At 52.4% G+C, this 17743-nt stretch overlaps 1 protein-coding gene across 10 annotated transcripts in view; it reads right to left on the bottom strand.

Annotated features, from left to right (window-relative positions):
* The window catches only part of NDST1 (N-deacetylase and N-sulfotransferase 1), a 72063-nt gene that overhangs the window by 35592 nt on the left and 18728 nt on the right, over positions 1-17743 (bottom strand). For 3 of the 10 annotated variants that reach the window (XM_033180606.1, XM_033180600.1, XM_033180601.1), the window contains exons 2-3: positions 13540-13619; positions 6-905 (exon numbers count right to left, since the gene is read on the bottom strand). In XM_033180606.1, coding sequence (XP_033036497.1) covers positions 6-518 — 513 coding nt within the window. In that variant the 5' untranslated portion in view covers positions 519-905; positions 13540-13619. Of the gene's footprint in view, positions 1-5; positions 906-13118; positions 13206-13539; positions 13620-17743 lie in introns of those variants that run through there. The other 7 variants (XM_033180602.1, XM_033180604.1, XM_033180605.1 and 4 more) reach the window with 3 other exon arrangements.

Genomic DNA, 17743 nt, shown 5'->3' with positions numbered 1-17743 from the left:
TGTACCTTGAAGAAGCCAATGATGCCCACGCCATAGGCCACACAGTACTTGTCCAGCAGCTCCCGGTTCCAGGCGTCCAGGTTGACATACTTGAGGATGTTCTCATAGATGATGAGGGCGAAGCGGCCACGGCCCTTGTCAGTGAGCGTGGGCATGTCACCCTTGCCCGGCGCAATCTCTGTGCGGTATTTGAAGCGGCTGGACTCCAGGATGGCCACCACCTCCTGGCCCAGTTGCGAGTAGAGGCTCTCCACAAAGACCAGCACCAACGGGTCCGTGCGGGAAGGGGTGGCTGCCTGCACAGGCTTGAGCGGCAGCAGGCGACTGGGGGCCACGGGCGGCGGGTCCCCGCAGTCAGGCTCGGGGGCATCCGCCGAGGGCTCCAGGCCTCGCTTCCAGCCATATAGGTAGTAGGCCGAGATGAAAACACTAAACAGGCAGAAGACGAACAGCAGGAAAAGGACAGCCTGCGGGGACACGTGCCGACACAGCCTTCGGAGGCATGCCAGGGCAGGCATCCTGGCCTCCGAGACCTTGGCCACCGGAGGCCCGGCCTGCCCTGGCTACCCCAAGGCCCCACACAGGAGGAGACACGAGAATCGTCCACTGACCAACAAATTCACAGGGACTTAGGAAGCAAGGCCCTTGTGGGGCACTGGGAGTGGAGGATCTGGGCCCTCGGTCCTTCCTCCCAGCCAGGGGCGCAGTCCACAGGCTGGTCACGCTCCTTCCTTCCTCCGCGCCCCTTTATGTCACCATGGCAAACCCCCGCGTGGTCCTGTGCAGAGCAGAAGTGCCCCAGGGCGTCAGGGCCTTCTGGGGGTGCAGGGCAGCAGGCCAGAGGACACTGGGCAGGCCTGGGGGTGCCGCATGCCGCTCAATCCGTGAGGCCCACGGGACTAAGGCTGTGGAGAGTGGAGAGAACAGGAGCGTCACGTCAGAGTGTGGGCTTCAGGGTTCAGCTAACTGTGGACACACGGGAGCTGACCTAAGAGTGCCCAAGTGCAAGTACAGCTGCTGAACCAAGGTTGCATGATTTGCAGCAAGCTCTTTAATATCTCTGAGCCCCAGTTTCCCCACTTGTAAAATGGGGCAGACAATAAATAATATGAACCTATCTCACGAGGGGTTGGAGGATTAAGTCCAACAATGTTTGTAAATGACTTAGAGCAGTACCTAGCATATGGTATCCACAAATGGGAGTTGCTATTTTTGATCATTATCAGAGTCCAAGACTAGGCCAAGGAAAATCCAAGAGCAGGAAGGATGGGGAGAGATGATAAACATTTGCACAGCCTGGGAACTAGAGGTAGAATTCTAAATCACGACGGAATACCACATCCTCACCATATTCCATTCCCTTCCTAACCCGTTGCTCTCTTTGAATGAGCCCAGCAGCCCCATCTGATAGATGGAAAGACTGAGTCTCCATCTGAGGAATGAAGGCTCAGAACGAAGCCAAGCCGGGATTCATTAGTGGGCTGTGGGGCATGTGTGACTTATCTGTGTGAGAAGGCCCCAGGTGACCATTACACCGTCCGAGCATCAGTGAGCTCATCTGTAACACCAGCACCCCCGCAGCTCATGGCTGTAGCTGAGTGTTAAGCAGATGTGTCTGAGGAGCTTGACACAAGAAACATGGCAGCTGTCATATTTGCCCCTCATGTAACCAGGCCTCTCTCATTCTCAGGGTACGTACCCACAGGTGCACACAACAGCCCAGGACAACAGGTGACCAAACAGCCTTCCTGAGGATCGCTATACTGCCACAGGATGCAGAGGGGAGGCCTCCCCTGCCCTGGACCTTCTGTCTACCCAGGCAGCCAAAACTCTAGGTTCCAGCCTCCCCCTCAGCCTGAACCCCCCGCACCCAGGCCATGCCTCCTGGACTCATCTCACTGGAAAGAGTTAATGAAGACCCACATACACGACACAAAGGCCCCAATTCTCTCATCCCAAACAGCAACCCCAAACACAGCCTTCCAGTCTCCCTTAAATAGTAATGAAGTCACAAAAAGTGAGATTTCCCAGCAACCTAAGGAGCAACTTTTTTTCTTTTTTTTTTTTCAGGTAGAGTTCACTCTTGTTGCCCAGACTGGACAATGGTGTGATCTCAGCTTGCCACAATCTCCACCTCCTGGGTTCAAGTGATTCTCCTGCCACAGCCTCCTGAGTAGCTGGGATTACAAGCATGCACCATCTCGCTCAGCTAATTTTGTATTTTTAGTAGAGATGGGGTTTCTTCATGTTGATCAGGCTGGTCTCGAACTCCTGACCTCAGGTGATTAGCCTGCCTTGGCCTACCAAACTGCTGGGATTATAGGCATGAGCCACCACACCTGGTCCCGAAGCAGCAACTTTCTATCAGTCACAGCGGCTCAAAGCTAGCAGGAGAGTTGCCCGGGTCTAGATGGAAGGTGTAAGAGCCAGGGCTAAAGAGGCTGGGGGGACTTCAAGGCTTGAGCCCAGCCTAGGGGGTAAAGATCTTTGAAATGCCTTCCAGTCCCAAGACCACACGATGTGCTCGGCATGGGTACAGCATGCCTCAGACCCAACAGCTGCACTTCCAGGAATTTATCCTAGAGGTATTACTGCACAAGTGTGTAAAGATGTCTGCACAAGAACACAAATCCTAGTGCTGCTTATAACAGCAAATCCCAAACAATGGGAGATTGTATTTAGGAATTATAACACAAGGGTCGGGCGTGGTGGCTCATGCCTGTAATCCCAGAATTTTGGGAGGCCGAGGCAGGCGGATCACTTGAGGTCAGGAGTTCAAGACCAGCCTGGGCAAATGGTGAAACCTCATCTCTACTAAAAATACAAAAATTAGTCGGGCATGGTGACAGACACCTGTAGTCCCAGCTACTCAGGAGGCTGAGGCAGGGGAATCACTTGAACCTGGGAGGCGGAGGGTGCAGTGAGCCGAGATTACATCACTGCACTCCAGCCTGGGCGACAGAGCGAGACCCCATCTAAAAAAAAAAAAAAGGAAATTATAATACAAGCATCACGATGAAATCCTAGGCAGCCATTTACAATATGTTGAAGAAGGACATGTACTGACATAGAAACATAATTACCATATATATTGTCAAAGTCAAAAACATCTATAAAACAGTTTGTACATGCGGTCACAATTTTGTTAAACATTTTTGTGCATAGGCTAGAAACTGGTGCTAAATGCAAAAAAGAAAAAGAAAAAGAAAAAGAAACATTAACAGTGATTATCTCTGGGTGATTTTTATTTCCGTTTTTTGTTTGTGAAATGAGGAGGTGACTAGGACAACAGGTCTGGTCTCAGCTCTGCCATGATGCACTGTGTGACCCCCTCTGGGCTTCCTGCATGTTAGAAGGGGGTTGGGACAGGTGATCTCTGGGGTATCCTTCACCTCTGATATTCTACATTTCAGTGCCAGTACCCTGAGGAACCAGAGGCAGCCAAGAAAATGGGCATCTGCAATGCAGTGGGATAAGTATGACAGATGGGGATGGGAGGGGTATTTGGAAGAACTCAGGGGTCCTTAACTCTTCTGGCAGGGAAGGCTTCCTGGAGGAAGGATACCTAAGCTGACCAGAATAAGAAGTAAGGGTTGGGCAGGGGTAGATAGGGGAAATGGCACATACCACAGCTTGGAGATAAGAGCATGTGTGGAGCTTTCCAGGGACTCCCTGCAATTCTAGCTGAGAGCAGGGCAAGAAGGAGCAGGTGTCCTGGGTAGAGCCAGGAAGGCTGGGGTGACTGGTCCTGTTTATACTCAGGGTACCCAGGTGTCCCATTTATTTACCACTGATAAGGGCAGCCTGTGGCAGCAGCCCAGCCCCACCCCTTGGCCTAGGGCCAGGACAGAAGCACAGTGGAGAGGAGGTGGGGATGCCCTGATGGTGCCCCGCCCACGTTGGCCACCCAAGCCCACGGAAGCGGGGGAGAGCAGCCACCAGCCACTCCTCGCAGGTCTGAGTGCAGTGGTCAGTGACCCTCTATCAGATTAACAACCTTTCAGAGTGTGAATTATGCAGCTCAGAGTCTCAGGAATGTGGGAGCCACGAACCCCTGTGGGAATCTGACATTTTTCAGACATAAAAAATATGCACATTAAAAAATGCACATAGTTGCCAGAGGTTGGGCGTTGAGAGTATGAATCAGCGGAGCAAAGAGAATTTTTTTGGCAGTGAAACTATGTGTATGAGATGACGATGGTGGATACATGTCATTATACATTTGTCCAAACCCACAGAATGCATACCACCAGGGCTGAACCTGAAAGTAAACTATGGACTCTGGGTGATAATGATGTGTCAATGCAGGGTCATCTGTTGTAACAAATTTACCACTCTGGATTGGGCACAGTGGCTCACACCTGTAGTCCCCTGACCCTGGGAGGTGGAGGCAGGATGATCACTTGAGGCTAGGAGTTTAAGACCAGCCTGGGCAATATAGCAAGATCCCTATCTCTACAAAAAAAAAAATGAGCCAGGTGTCAGAGAATGTGCCTGTAGACCCAGCTACTCAGGAGGCTGAGGCAGGAGGATCACTCGGGCCCATGAGGTCAAGACTACAGTGGCCATAATTGTGCCACTGCATTCCAGCCTGAGCAACACAGCAAGATACTATCACAAAAAAAAAAAAAAAAAAAAAAGTACCACTTTGGTGGGGGATGTTGATAATAGGGGAAGTTGTGTGTGTGTACAGGGGAAGAGGGCATATGGGAAATCTCTGTACCTTACTTTCAATTTTGCTGTGAATGTAAAACTAAAAATCTAAACAATAAAGTCATACACACACACACACACATATATACACACACACATACATATGCTAGAAAATGTCATAATAGTGTGGTGGCTCTCGCCTGTCATCCCAACACTTTGGGAGGCTGAGGTGGGCAGATCACTTCAGGTTCAGGTTAGGAGTTCAAGACCAGCCTGACCAACATGGTGAAACCCCATCTCCACTAAAAATATAAAAATTAGCTAGGCATGGTGGCAGGCATCTGTAATCCCAGCTACTCGGGAGGCTGAGGTAAGAGAATCACTTGAACCTGGGAGGCAGAGGCTGCAGTAAGGCGAGATCGCACCACTGTACTCCAGCCTGTGCAATAGAGCAAGACTTCGTCTCAAAAAAATATATATCATAATAATTTCAAGGAGTTCAGAGCCTCCCTGTCACCCATCCACAGACCTAAAGTCCTAGACTAATGGACCCTACTGGTTACACGTGCAGACTGGAGCCAGGTGGCTTCAGTTCAAAACTAAGCTCCACCACCTAGTAGCTGTGTTATCTTGGGCAAGTTATTTAACTTCTCAGTGCCTCAGTTTCCTAGCATGTAAAATGGAAATTCTACCTACTTCCCACGGTTGTGAACATTAAATGAGTTGATACATAAGATGCTCAAAACCATGCCCAGCACACAGCTGCTGTTATCACGCACCCCTGTTGCTTATTTAACATACTTATGACAATCCCTCACGATGCGGATCACAGCTTAGCTCACGAAGTGCTTTCAAGCTCATCCCTCTCTTGAGAGTCTGACAGCCCTAGGACTCAGGCAGGGGAGGGGAACTCATTTCACAGAGGGAGAGCAAGGGCTGAGGCAGGCAGGCACCAGACACACTCATTACACAGAGGGCCAGGCAGCCAGGGCCGCTGTCCTCCTCTCACAGCATGCCTGAAAAGCAGCCCTATCTCTGGGAGCTGTGGGCCTTACTGGGAGCTGGCTGGCTGCCTGGATAGAAGCCAGGAAGCTAAAGATAAGGCCATGGCAAAACGCAGGGCAGAGGGAGAGCAAGGTAGTCCCTGTTCTCAAAGAAGGCCAAATACCCTGGGGTGCGGGTGGGCAGGGGGAAGTCAGTTGCTTTGTAGCAAAGTGCTGGCCACTCAGCCTGCTGGCAAAGAGGATTCCAGCACAGCCCCTCTGCAACCCACTCAGAGGCTGCCACCCTCCACCCAAGGCCCTCCTCACCCGCCTGCACTCCAGAGCTCCCGAGGCTCAAGGGATAAATAACTGAGGGGCTCCTAATCCCCCTGGAGCCACCAAGGCCTCAAGGACAGCTGGGGCTGAGGCCTCAATGACCCCCACCACCGTGGGCCTGCTGGGCCTCACAGACATCACCAGCAGTTTCCCCTAAATTCCAGCCTCACCCAGACAGTCACCAATCTCGGGCAAGCATCAAGGCTTTTGCTGATGAAATTCCCATTGCCTGGAATGCCTCCCCCGACCCCTTGGGACACTTACTCATCTTTCAAGATCCCAGTTCCAAAGTCATGACCCCTCTGAAGTCATCTCCAACCACTGCCCCTTCTCCCACTCCTAAGTCTCATTCCTCAGGCTCCCGCCTCATCCCCACTCCACGGTGCAGAGGCTGAAAACCAGGACCGTGGAGCCCAAAAAAATGCAGACTGTGCTCTTTGGCTTGCACAGTATTTTTCTTTAATTTGGGATTTGTTAGCAACATTGTTAAGTCAGGAGATTTTACATAAAAGTCAGAACTTCCAACTTTTCTCTAAAGAGGGCAAGTTCTGGTGACACTGGGCACACATCCTCACCCGCCACCATCAGCTGAGGCACTTAGAGAGCCAGCCTCAAATGGGCCATGTATCCTGCAGTTAACACCATCAGCATCTCTATGTACAGTCTCACAGCCAACCTCTTCCCTTCATTTGGCTTCCTGCCCAGGCCCTGGGTGTACCTGAGCATGTGGTCTGTGCAGAGTAAACTGGGGGCATTCCTACACATGGCTCTACCTGTAGCCTGCAGATCTGTGGGGCAAGACCAGGGCTTACTGACCTCTGCACAGGCCCTCACCGGCACCCGGCACAGAGCCCTCAGCACAAAACATGTCCTTTCTTCTTCCTCCCCCCATGCCTGGGTGCCACTCAAGGGCAGGAACCAAGTCTGATTCATCGTGGAAGCTCCTGCTTTTCCCAGGGTCAGGTCCTTATTGAATACTCAGGATATGAATGAATGAGCAGCTGTTATTATTTCCAATTTACAGATAAGAAGACAAAGACTTCAAGGTGAAGTGACTGGCCACAGTCACATGGAAACCACCAAATCTTGACTCAAATGGGTTTCCTTCCTGACTTTGAGTTTGGCCTTTCATTCCTCCATGAAACCCAAGGGTTTCCTCAATGAAAGTAACACCAACAACGTTATAATTATCATCATTATGAATACTGCCGGCATACCTTCAGCACATGCTATGAGCCTGGCACTGTGCTAAGCATTTTTTTTTTTTTTTTTGAGACGGAGTCTCACTCTGTCACCCAGGCTGGAGTGCAATGGCATGATCTTGGCTCACTACAACCTCTACCTCCCAGGTTCAAGCAATTCTCTCACCTCAGCCTCCCGAGTAGCTGTGATTACAAGCACCCACCATCATGCCCGGTTAATTTTTGTATTTTTGTAGATACAGGGTTTTGCCATGTTGGCCAGGCTGGTGTTGAACTCCTGACCTCAGATGATCCACCCATGTCAGCTTCCCAAAGTGCTAGGATTACAGGCGTGAGCCACCACGTCCAGCCAGCCCTTTTTATACCTCATTTCATGTAATCCTTACAACTAATATTGTTATCCACATTTACAGTTTAGTAAAATAAGGCTCAGAGAGGTTAAGTCACTTGCCCCACATCTAGTCAGTGGCAGAGTTGAAATGTGAACCCAGACCCCATGAGTGGGGGAGATAACTCCACAGCCTTCAGAGGAACCTTGGCTTGGGGTAGGCAGGGGCATGACAGGAACCTCAGCCACAAAGGCCAGTGGCCCACAGTCCTCAGCCAGGCTCCCACTGCACTCCCCTAGCCCTAGCCCCAGCTTTCCCTGCCAAGGTGCTGAGGATAATGAATGAGATGCTCTGGTTGTCACGGAGATGCCATGGCAACGCTGCACTTTCGAGAAATACCACGGTAACCGTGGCCACTGCTCTGGAATTGAAGTCACTCTAACATCCCCACCTGAAAACGCTCCCCTGGACCCATAAGACAAGAGGGGCAGAGGTACAAGGGCCTTCTTACAGGAGCAAGCTGTCCAGAGACTGGGACCAGGGAAGGGGGTCCAGCTTGGGCCTGTGATGAATGCGTGGGCTCCAGGAATGAGCCCAAGAGCTCCGTAAGAGCAGGTATGGAGACAGAGCAAGCCATGCCTTTCACGGTGAATTGTGCCCAGTAACCCAACTCACATGTACACAGTGCCTACTGTGCACCAGCAGGCCTCCTGAGAAGGGCTGTGCACACCCTTCTATTTCACTCTAGTGACGACGGCTAGCATAACAGTTAAAGGCCCGGACTGGAGCTAGCCTGCCTGAGCTTGAATCTTTGAATCTTCTCTTTCTTTTTTTAAGAGTCTTGCTCTGTTGCCCAGACTCACTCTAGCCGCCTCCTACTGGGTTCAAGCTTTGAGCGATTTTTGAACCACAGCCTCCTGAGTAGCTGGGATTACAGGCGTCCACCACCACGCCCAGCTAATTTTTGTATTTTTAGCAGAGACAGGGTTTTGCCAAGTTGCCCAGGCTGGTCTCAAACTCCTGACCTCAAGTGATCCACCTGCCTCGGCCTCCCAAAGTGCTGGGATTATAGACATGAGCCACTGTGTCCAGCATATTTTCATTTTTTGAGACAGTGTCTTTCTCTGTTGCCCAGGCTGGAGTGCAGGGGCACATCACACTTACTGCAGCCTTGACTTCCCATGCTCAAGTGATCCTCCTACCTCAGCCTCCCAAGCAGCTAGGACTACAGGCTTGTGCCACCATGCCCAGCTAATTTTTTAACACAGACAAGGTATCCCTATGTTGCCTAGGCTGGTCTTGAACTCCTGGTCTCAAGCAATCCTCCTGCCTTGGCTTCCCAAAGTGCTGGGATTACAGGTACGAGTCACTGCACCCAGCTGGGGCTTGAATGTTGGCTCCATTATTTACCAGCCTCATGGCCATTGAGCAAATCTCTCAACCTCTCTGAACCTCAGTTTCACTAACTCTAAAATGGGGTTTACACTACTTATCTATCTTGCAAGGCGGCTGCCAAGACAAAGAGAGATGAGGCATGTAAAACACTGAGCTCAGTGCCTGGCACACGGTAATATAAGCTAATAAAATGATTACTCAGTAACAGATTTGGAAAGTGAAGCTCAGGAAGGAACTGGCCCAAGGCCACATATCAAATTAGTAGTCAATTGAGAAAGAGAGAGGAAGGGAGGCCAGGCTGACGCCAGAGGGAAGGAGCAAGAGAATGGGATCCAGGAAGGAGGTCTGAGATCTCTCTGGGAGTGCGGATGTTTCCTCATCCTGTATTTATTGAGCACCACTAGGTGCCAAGCATGCCACTAGGCACTGAAAATGCACTGGCGACCATGACCTTCCCTCAAGGGTTTCTAGAGGTATCTGGAACCCAAAGTTTCATGTCTCTGGTACGACATGGCTGCAGTGAATGGGGGAAGATGCCCACGGCCCTTAATGCTCACCCAGCCCACATTTTATTTCCAGCCTAGGTCACTCTTGACAATGCCCTCTGTGGACCACACACCTCTCCCCACTCCCTCAACACACACACCACACTCACATGCACACGACAGGCTCAAATGGCATCATCATAGACATCTGAGCCACATGCACAGGGGGTGGGGGATGAGAGGAGGTCAGTGTAGAAAGAGCTCTGCCAGCAGCCTCAGAAGGATGTGAATGGGTACCTGGGCTTGGGCAGGGACTTGAGCAGGGGAGGGCATAGCAGTGGCTGCAGGCCCGGGAACAGGTAGCTCCACATGCACCCAGGGCCACTGCCCATAGCTGATCCAGCACCTTCTAGCCCGTCACACCCCCAGCACAGTCACATCATCATCCCCCACCCAGCCACACCCCACAGCTTCCTAGCTCCACCAGCCACCCTACCACAGCCTGCCCCACCCACCACATCCAGCCCAGCAAGGAAAATCCTCCACATTTGCTTCCCAGCTGTGCGGGAGTTTCTCCAGCGTGATTACACCCCTGGGAGGCCGAGACCAGAAGCAAATCTCTTCCTCTGCTAGAATTTGCTGCATGCCCCATCCCCCATCACCCCCACAGTGCTGCCTGGCCAGGGGCCAAGCTGCCGCCTGTCACCCCAGAGTCCAGGACCACCACCACCAGGAAAGAGACTGTTGGAGGTCTGGCTCAGAGTCACAGGGCCACAGAGAGCACAGACTGCCCTGCAGTAAGCCCCTGGGGACACTGAGACCCAGAGAGAGGAAACGACCTCCTGGCCTTGTGCCATCTGGTGTGCCCCACTCTCATTTACCTTGGTCCATTTTCTTGTCCATGAAAACCCTGTCCCTCCTCCTCCAATGCCAGCCTCAGCAGGGTCGTGAACACGCCTGCTCTGGATTTCTAAAGTCCTGGGTGAGTTCCCTGCTCCACATCCCACCATGCAACACCAGGTATCAGTTGTCCTTGCAACTAGAAAGCGGGGCTCCCAACTTCACTGAAAGCTTTGCAAGGCACAAGCCGTCTCCTACCCACAGCAGGTGCTCAAGAGCCTTGTGCCCTTGCCAATTACCTTCCCCTCTGCGAATCTGCTACGCAGCATCTCCAAGCTAAATGCATTAATAACATTAACTTCCATTTATGAGACATGCCATGTCTGTGTTACGTGCCATTATTCCAACCTTACCACAGCACCATGACCTAGATTCCCCCCATTATACGGATAAGAAACTGAGGCCCAGAGAGGCTAGTCACTTGCTACAGCCCCCAGAGCTAATAAGAGGGCGAATGGGAACTTCAGCACACAGTTGCTGGGCTACAGAGCCTGGGCCCCTCATCCCCCATCTCCGCAGGCCCTTTGTGATCACCTAAGACAGCTAACACTTGCCAGATGCCCTGCACATCCCATTCTCCATTCCCTTTGAATAGTTTTCTGTGTTTGTTTTCATCCATTTTATATGTGTTTTAGTATCACAAGCAGCCTCTAGTGATCTTTCTTGGAAGTAGCCCACAGATACCCATCAATCAACAAGGAAACAAAGCATTAGCACTACTGTTTCACTCCGTGGTTCTCAGCTTGTGAATCTGTTCTGGGTTACCTGGCAGGGAAGGCCCAACGGAAAACCTCAGGAACTTAGATCTCACTTGTTGAGAATGTGTCCTTCTTCCAACAGGGCTTGAGTTGTGAGTTTACCTTTGTACCAGCTCTGAAAAAAAGGGCTTACCGAGCAAACATACCAGACAGCCTGGGGGCGGGGCCATGTGGGAAACACAGCAGGTCACCTGCCACCCTCCTTTCCCAAGGACAGGACAGTCCTGACAGTCCCACTGAGGCTCTTCACGCACACCAAGGTTGTCAGGTCCCTCACACAGAATGTTATGCAATAGCCACAAAGCTTCCCAAAATGGGGCTCTCTGCCCACCCTATCCCCAAATCTGCCTATGACAGAGTCAAATCCATCCAGAACTATTTTTTTCTTAGGCTCAGTTCACAGATACTCAAAAGGAACAAAGCAGCATATCCAAACACATATCACAACCTCCCTCACTGGTGGCCAACATTAAGCTCCTGCAAACATCTGGGACTGTGCCAGGAGCCTTCCCTGCTCCAGCACGCTCAATCCTAACACCCTGAAAGAGGTGTCACTGCTATGAGCACTTTACAGACAAGGAAATGGAGGTTCAGAGAGGGTAAGTAACTGCTTGAAGTCACACAGCTGGGCAGAGGTGGAGCTAGGATGCCCCTCCCAGCCCACCCCAGAGCCCCTGTTCATGACCCCTCTGCAGTCCTACTTTCCACACCATTCCCAAGCCAGGTCTGCAGCCCAGGAGAAAGGCTTCCTACAGGCGACCAGCCCCAGGGCTGCTGACCCGGCTTCTCTGGCTGAGCTTCAGCCTCCTGGGAAAGCCTGCACTGCAGAGAGGTGCACCATGGGACCCAGCAAGGCAGGACTTCAGCCAGAGGGTCCTCACGCCCCCATCAGGTACCCCAATACAAGAAAGGGGGAGGGCGGCTGGGCGCAGTGGCCCCTGCCTGTAATCCCAGCACTTTGGGAGGCTGAGGAGGACGGATCACAAGGTCTGGAGATTGAGACCATCCTGGCTAACACAGTGAAACCCCGTCTCTACTAAAAATACAAAATTAGCCAGATATGTGGCACATGCCTGTAATCCCAGCAACTCCAGAGGCTGAGGCAGGAAATCACTTGAACCCAGGAGGTGGAGATTGCAGCGAGCCGAGATGGCGCCATTGCACTCTAGCCTGAGCGAAACTCCATTTCAAAAATAAAAAAGGGCGGGGGGCACCTCCTGCCCCAGGCAGAGGCCTCATGTTAAGGAAGAGACAGGAGCAAGGGTCAGAAGCAGGAGATCTCAGCTAGCAGGGCACCACAAAGGACAATGGCGAGCACCTCACTTCACGGCCTGGCACATGCCAGGCGCTTTACCAAGCACTTCTCAACCCTCACTTCACTTATTTGTCATTTATGCCCACTGAAGTAAAAACAATTTTATCACACCCTGAGCTTCTCCCCTATCTGCCTCCCTTGCAGAGGAGCTGGGAAATGTGGGTCACCACCAGCCCCCACCCTCCTCATGCCCGACTCCAGGCCTCAAATACACCCTGAGAGATTCCAAGGCACAGGCAGACTCAGGGGCCTCCATCTCATGGATGCAGAAGCCAAAATCCACGCGGGCCTGGAAATCACAACAGCCTCCCAGTCCTTCCTGAGGCCCTGAACACTCAGGGGATGAGAGGTCATTGTCCCCTGAATGAGCCAAGCTCCCCCAGCCTGTGAGGTCAGGCAGAATGCTGACCAGGAAGACACAGGCGGGCGGTGCCACAGCCTCCATTGCTGCTTGTGTCTCTGGACAAGTCCCTTCCCTTCTCTGAGCTTCAGTTTCTGCAATTGCAGTGAGGGGTACGGACTAGAGGAGACGTCTGTGACCTTCTGGGGGTTACAGAACTCTTTGAGAATCTAATGATGGCTATTAGCAGATTCTCTCCCCAGACACAGAAATTCAGAGTGGTTGTGACTGGCCCCCATCAAAAGCCAAGTTAAGAACATGGAAATTCTCTAGGGGCCCCTCTGGCTTTGACAAGCCATGGCTCTCACAGTCTAGACAGGACCAAAGCCACAAACACAACATCAGAGAGCCCAGGATCTCACCATTCCAGCTTCCCCCATGGCCCTGAAGTAAATCTTTAACTCTTGGACCTGCTGGTTTCAGGTGGATTTGTGGACGTGCCCAGCTGTCTAGAGAAGCCACAAGAGAAACTGAGCCCTTCCTTCCCAGCCCTCAGCCTCCTCCTTCTCCTCCTCCATCAGGAATCTGCCAGGTCAGCCTGGACCTCTCCCTGGGGCAGTTCCGGGAGCTGCTTCTGATCTGGAATGAAGGTAGGACCCAGTGCCAGGCTCAAGGGCCAACCTGTACCCCCAGGCCCCTCCTGGGGACACACACACATACCACACACATACCACATCACACACACACACACTCAGATGGACCTGGAAGGACGGACAGGGCAGGGGGCCAGGGACAGTGGTCAGAGGGGACAGGAGCCAGGGAGAGAACCAGACCCAGACCCACCGGAGTTCCAGGCAGTGGCATGCGGTTCCTCTTCACTTCGCCACGTCCTCTCGAACGTCCTCTCCTTAACACGGCTGCACCTAATCCCAGGGCCAGGAAAAATGGCATTACTGTTGGCCCAGTCCCCTCCCCAGGAGAAAGGGAAGGCAGAAGCAAGGGAGGGAGGTGGCCCTAGAGCACCCTGCGCCACCAACCACGTTCCTAGAAACCTCCACGCCCCCTCATGCCACCTCCCTTGTCAAGGCCACCAGCCCCTACCTCCTTAACCTCAGAAAGAGGATGTCCTCCTCCGATTCTGCCCCATGCCCAGGGGACCACCGGCACCTCGCTTGCCTCACCCAAGCCCTGCCTGGAGGAGCCTTCCACGGGAAAGGAAAAAGTATGTCCCTGACCCTCATGCCAGTGGGTCTTCTGACCCTCTCAAGAGAGGCAGCAGCCAACAGCAGGAGGAGCGCTCACTGGCAATAAGGATAACTGGGTCCCAGTTCCAGCCCTGGCCCTTCCCCCTCAGACCTCAGTTTCCCCACTTGTCCTGAGAAGAAGAGGAAGGACTGGTATGCCCAGCTGGTGGGAAAAGTGTCTATGATGCTGGCTTTTGGCCCCTGGCCCCACCCAGCTCAGCTGCCAGGCCCTTCCCTGTGCCCCACCCTGCAGAGGAGGAAGAAAGGTGACTGGCAACGGTGTGGAGGGTGTGAGAATCCACGCTGGAGCCTCAAAGTGCTAGAGCTGAAAAGGGTCTTACAAAGACAAGACCCAGAGAGGAGAAGCAACTTGGCCACGGTCCCACGGAACACTGGAAAAGGGCCAGGCTGGCCAGGGCTTGCTTCTTGACAGCAAATGCTCAAAAGCACCCAGCTGAAAAGGTATTTGCCTTCTTCGAGGATGCCAAGGAGAGCACAAGGCAACGTAACAATGGTAGAATTGCAGGCTCTGAGAGCTGCAGTTAAAAAAAAAAAAAAAGGTATGTTTATATGTGGGGCTTAAGGATGGAGATTGGGCTGGCTTTCCAGGCTCCTCATGTCACACCACATGGGTGGCCAAGGGTCCTGCCAGCCACAGGGAAATCCTAGGAGCCCCTTCCAGGGATTAGGAGCTTTGGCCACCTCTCAAGAAGTCACCTAAGGCCCAGCAGGCAGGTCCAGCAGTGGTGACAGGGAGAAAGGCTCAGATGGACACCCCACGACTAGTCCACTCTGGAAGATGCCAGAGCCTTGGAGAGACTGAAAATCCCCCAATCGTGGCCAGTGAGGACGGAAGCCAGGTGGGCTAGGGATAACACAGAGGAAGGGAAAAGCTTTGAGCCATCTGGAGCCACAAAAGCCCTCTAATCTCCTAGAGACCTGGTGGGCACAACACAGGGCCTGCTGAGACCAAGGAGGCTTCACTGAGGGCCCACATGAAAGCAGCCAGTCCCTGTAGACTTGCTGGGACTTGTCATCAAGACAAAAGCTGGCCACCAACACGCCGTGGGGTGTTAAGGGGCTCAAAGTACTTACATGGAGGCGCAGCTGGCAGGGGGAGGGGGCAGGAGGTGGGGAGAGGTGGGGGTAAGTGGGCCTGGCTTTCTCCAGGACACAGACAACAGCTAGAGAGCAGAAACACGGAGCAAAAAGCGCTGGGTGACCTACTTCACAGAGGCTCCTTTTAAAGGGGAATCGGGGGCCTCTGTGAGACTCTAGAAAGTATCTCGCAGGGGTCCAGAATAGTTCACGAGGCCAGGAGACCAGGGTTCCAGTTCTAGATCAGGGACTCAGCCAGGACTAGGATCAGGTGAGGCCAGCAAGGAGCCCTTAAGAAGGCACTCACCGCCAGGTGTGGTGGCTCACGCCTGTCATCCCAACACTTTGGGAGGTCAAAGCAGGTTGACCCAGGAGTTTGAGATCAAGAGTTCAACACCAGCCTGGGCAACATGGCAAAACCCCTTCTCTACAAAAAACAATTACAAAAATTAGCCAGGCGTAGTGGCGTGTGCCTGTAGTCAGTTATATGGGAGGGTTGAGGTGGGAGGATTACTTGAGCCAGCAGGTTGAGGCTGCAGTAAGCCCAGGTCGCGCCACTGCCCTCCAACCTGTGCAACGTAGCTGACCCACTCTCAAAAACAAAGCCTCTGATTCTCCACAATGTGCAAGCACACAGCGGGCACCTCCTGAGACACTGCACTTAGGATGATGCCTCACTTGCCTCATCCTAGGCCCAGCCTTACACAACCTGCCTGTGACCTCAGGCAAGTACCACTCCTTTCTCGGCCTCAGTTTGGTCACATAAAACAGGATCATGAAGCCAGGCATGGTGGCATGTGCCTGTAGTCCCAGCTACTCAGGAGGCTGAGGTAAAAGGATTGCTGGAAACCCGGGCATTCAAGGCCACAGTGAGCTATAACCGCACTATGGCACTCCAGCCTGGGAGATACAGCAAGACTCCATCTCTAAAAAAAATAAAATTTTAAAAGACAAATTAATTTAAAAAATTGAATCATACCATATGATTCCATAGACCCTCCTAAATCTAAGCTGGGTTATTCTGTAGGGAGCATAACCGAACTCTGCAGCAAATCCCCAGAAATGGGCACAGTGGCCCCAGCTCCCTGCCATCAATAACCTGTCAGTCACCACGTTGTCAGTCACCATGTTCCAGGCAGAATACACATTATACAACCACCTGATGCCACTATGTTCCAGACTCTTTGTTAAATGCTTGGCCTCTACTTGATCATGGCCTCGTTTTACAAATATGGAGCCTGAGGTTCATAGAAATTAGGCAACTTGCTTAAGGCCCCTGTTGGGAAGTGCTTAGCTGAGATTCGAACCACCGTCTGTCTGGTTCTTAATCCCCACATTGCACGGCATCAGCCACAGATAACACAAAACCCACCAGGGCTGGGGAAATGCCATCAGCTCTTTGCACCTCCCACATTTTCTAGCATATAATGCCGGGGCTAATGTGAAGGCACGCTGGTGGACAGCCGGGAGCAGGTAGGCAGGGACAGGGAAGTCCGTGTGGGCACTGAGCATTCCACAGATGAACCAGCCTCCAGCCCGGTCAGCTGCCCACCACTGTGGTTGGTTATAATGCCCTCATCGCCATCAGCATACCACAGCCACTGCTGTGCCATTTTTAAATCATTACACAGATGCAAAGCTTTTTCACAGGCATTGCTGTGGCATCACATGCCAACTTTATAAAAGTATAGCAGGGATTTCTTCCCCCTTTCTCAGAAAAGGAAAGTGGGGTTTCCAGAGGATAAGTGGCTTCCCAACACGCACACAGGAATGCAATGGTGGAGGTGAACTTGGAGACCACATCCTCTGCCTTCCAGTCCAAGCTTGGGTCTATTCCTCCATGCTCACGACTTTCTGTTCAACCAGTTGATGGGCCTTTGGGACAATGATGGCCATTTCTGAGAGTTTACTTGGTACCAGGTGTTGTACTCTGTATTTCACGCGTTATTCCATTTAACTGTCCTGACGTTCCTGTAAACTAAGTATTGCTACTGTTTTCATTTCACAGAGACGGCGGCTCAGAATAGTAGGGTATCATGCCCAAGGTCACCAGGCCAGGAAGGGGCAGAGCTGGCATCCAGAGTTCAGACTGGCTCCAGAGCCTGGGGCCTAAACCTCATGCTGCACAGCTCGTCGGGGAGACTCTGTCACGGGCTGTCAGTGCAGGGGACGGGAGGTAGACACATCAAATAGTGTGCGCATCTGGCAGATTATGGCAAGATTACGATAATGGAGGACAAACAAAGCTCTTAGGGAGCCCACAAGAGGGAGGTTGTTACAAACGTTCAGGCAGAAGGCCAGGAGTCTGTGCAGAGGACATGGGAACAGAGGGGAGTGACAGATATGAGGGAGGCGGCCTTGTGAGACCTTGGTCAAGTGCCTTGCTTTCTCCAGACCTCAATTTACCAAGCTGTTAAGAAAAGTGCTTGGAATATCTCCAGAACCCCCTCCATCCCTGAAGACTCTTGGGCCCTGGGAAAATAAGCAATGCCTGGTGACAGCCTGGCTGTGAGCCCTGGGGACTCTGAAATGTTCTTGGCTGTCCTGGCACAGCTCAACTGCTGGGAAACAGGCTTGCAGAAGCACAGGGCTTGGCTGGCATGCCTGGGCACCAGTGAAGTGTGGGTTCTGAAGGGGCCACATTCCACCCATTGTCGACCTCTCCACGGCTCTGCTGGAGTAAGCACCACTCCGCCTGGATGCAG

The sequence above is a fragment of the Trachypithecus francoisi genome, unplaced genomic scaffold (genome assembly GCF_009764315.1).
Source record: "Trachypithecus francoisi isolate TF-2019V2 unplaced genomic scaffold, Tfra_2.0 Lachesis_group2, whole genome shotgun sequence".
Lineage (NCBI taxonomy): Eukaryota > Metazoa > Chordata > Mammalia > Primates > Cercopithecidae > Trachypithecus > Trachypithecus francoisi.
Note: the sequence above shows the minus strand (reverse complement) of the source record. Positions and strands in the feature narration are given on the sequence as shown.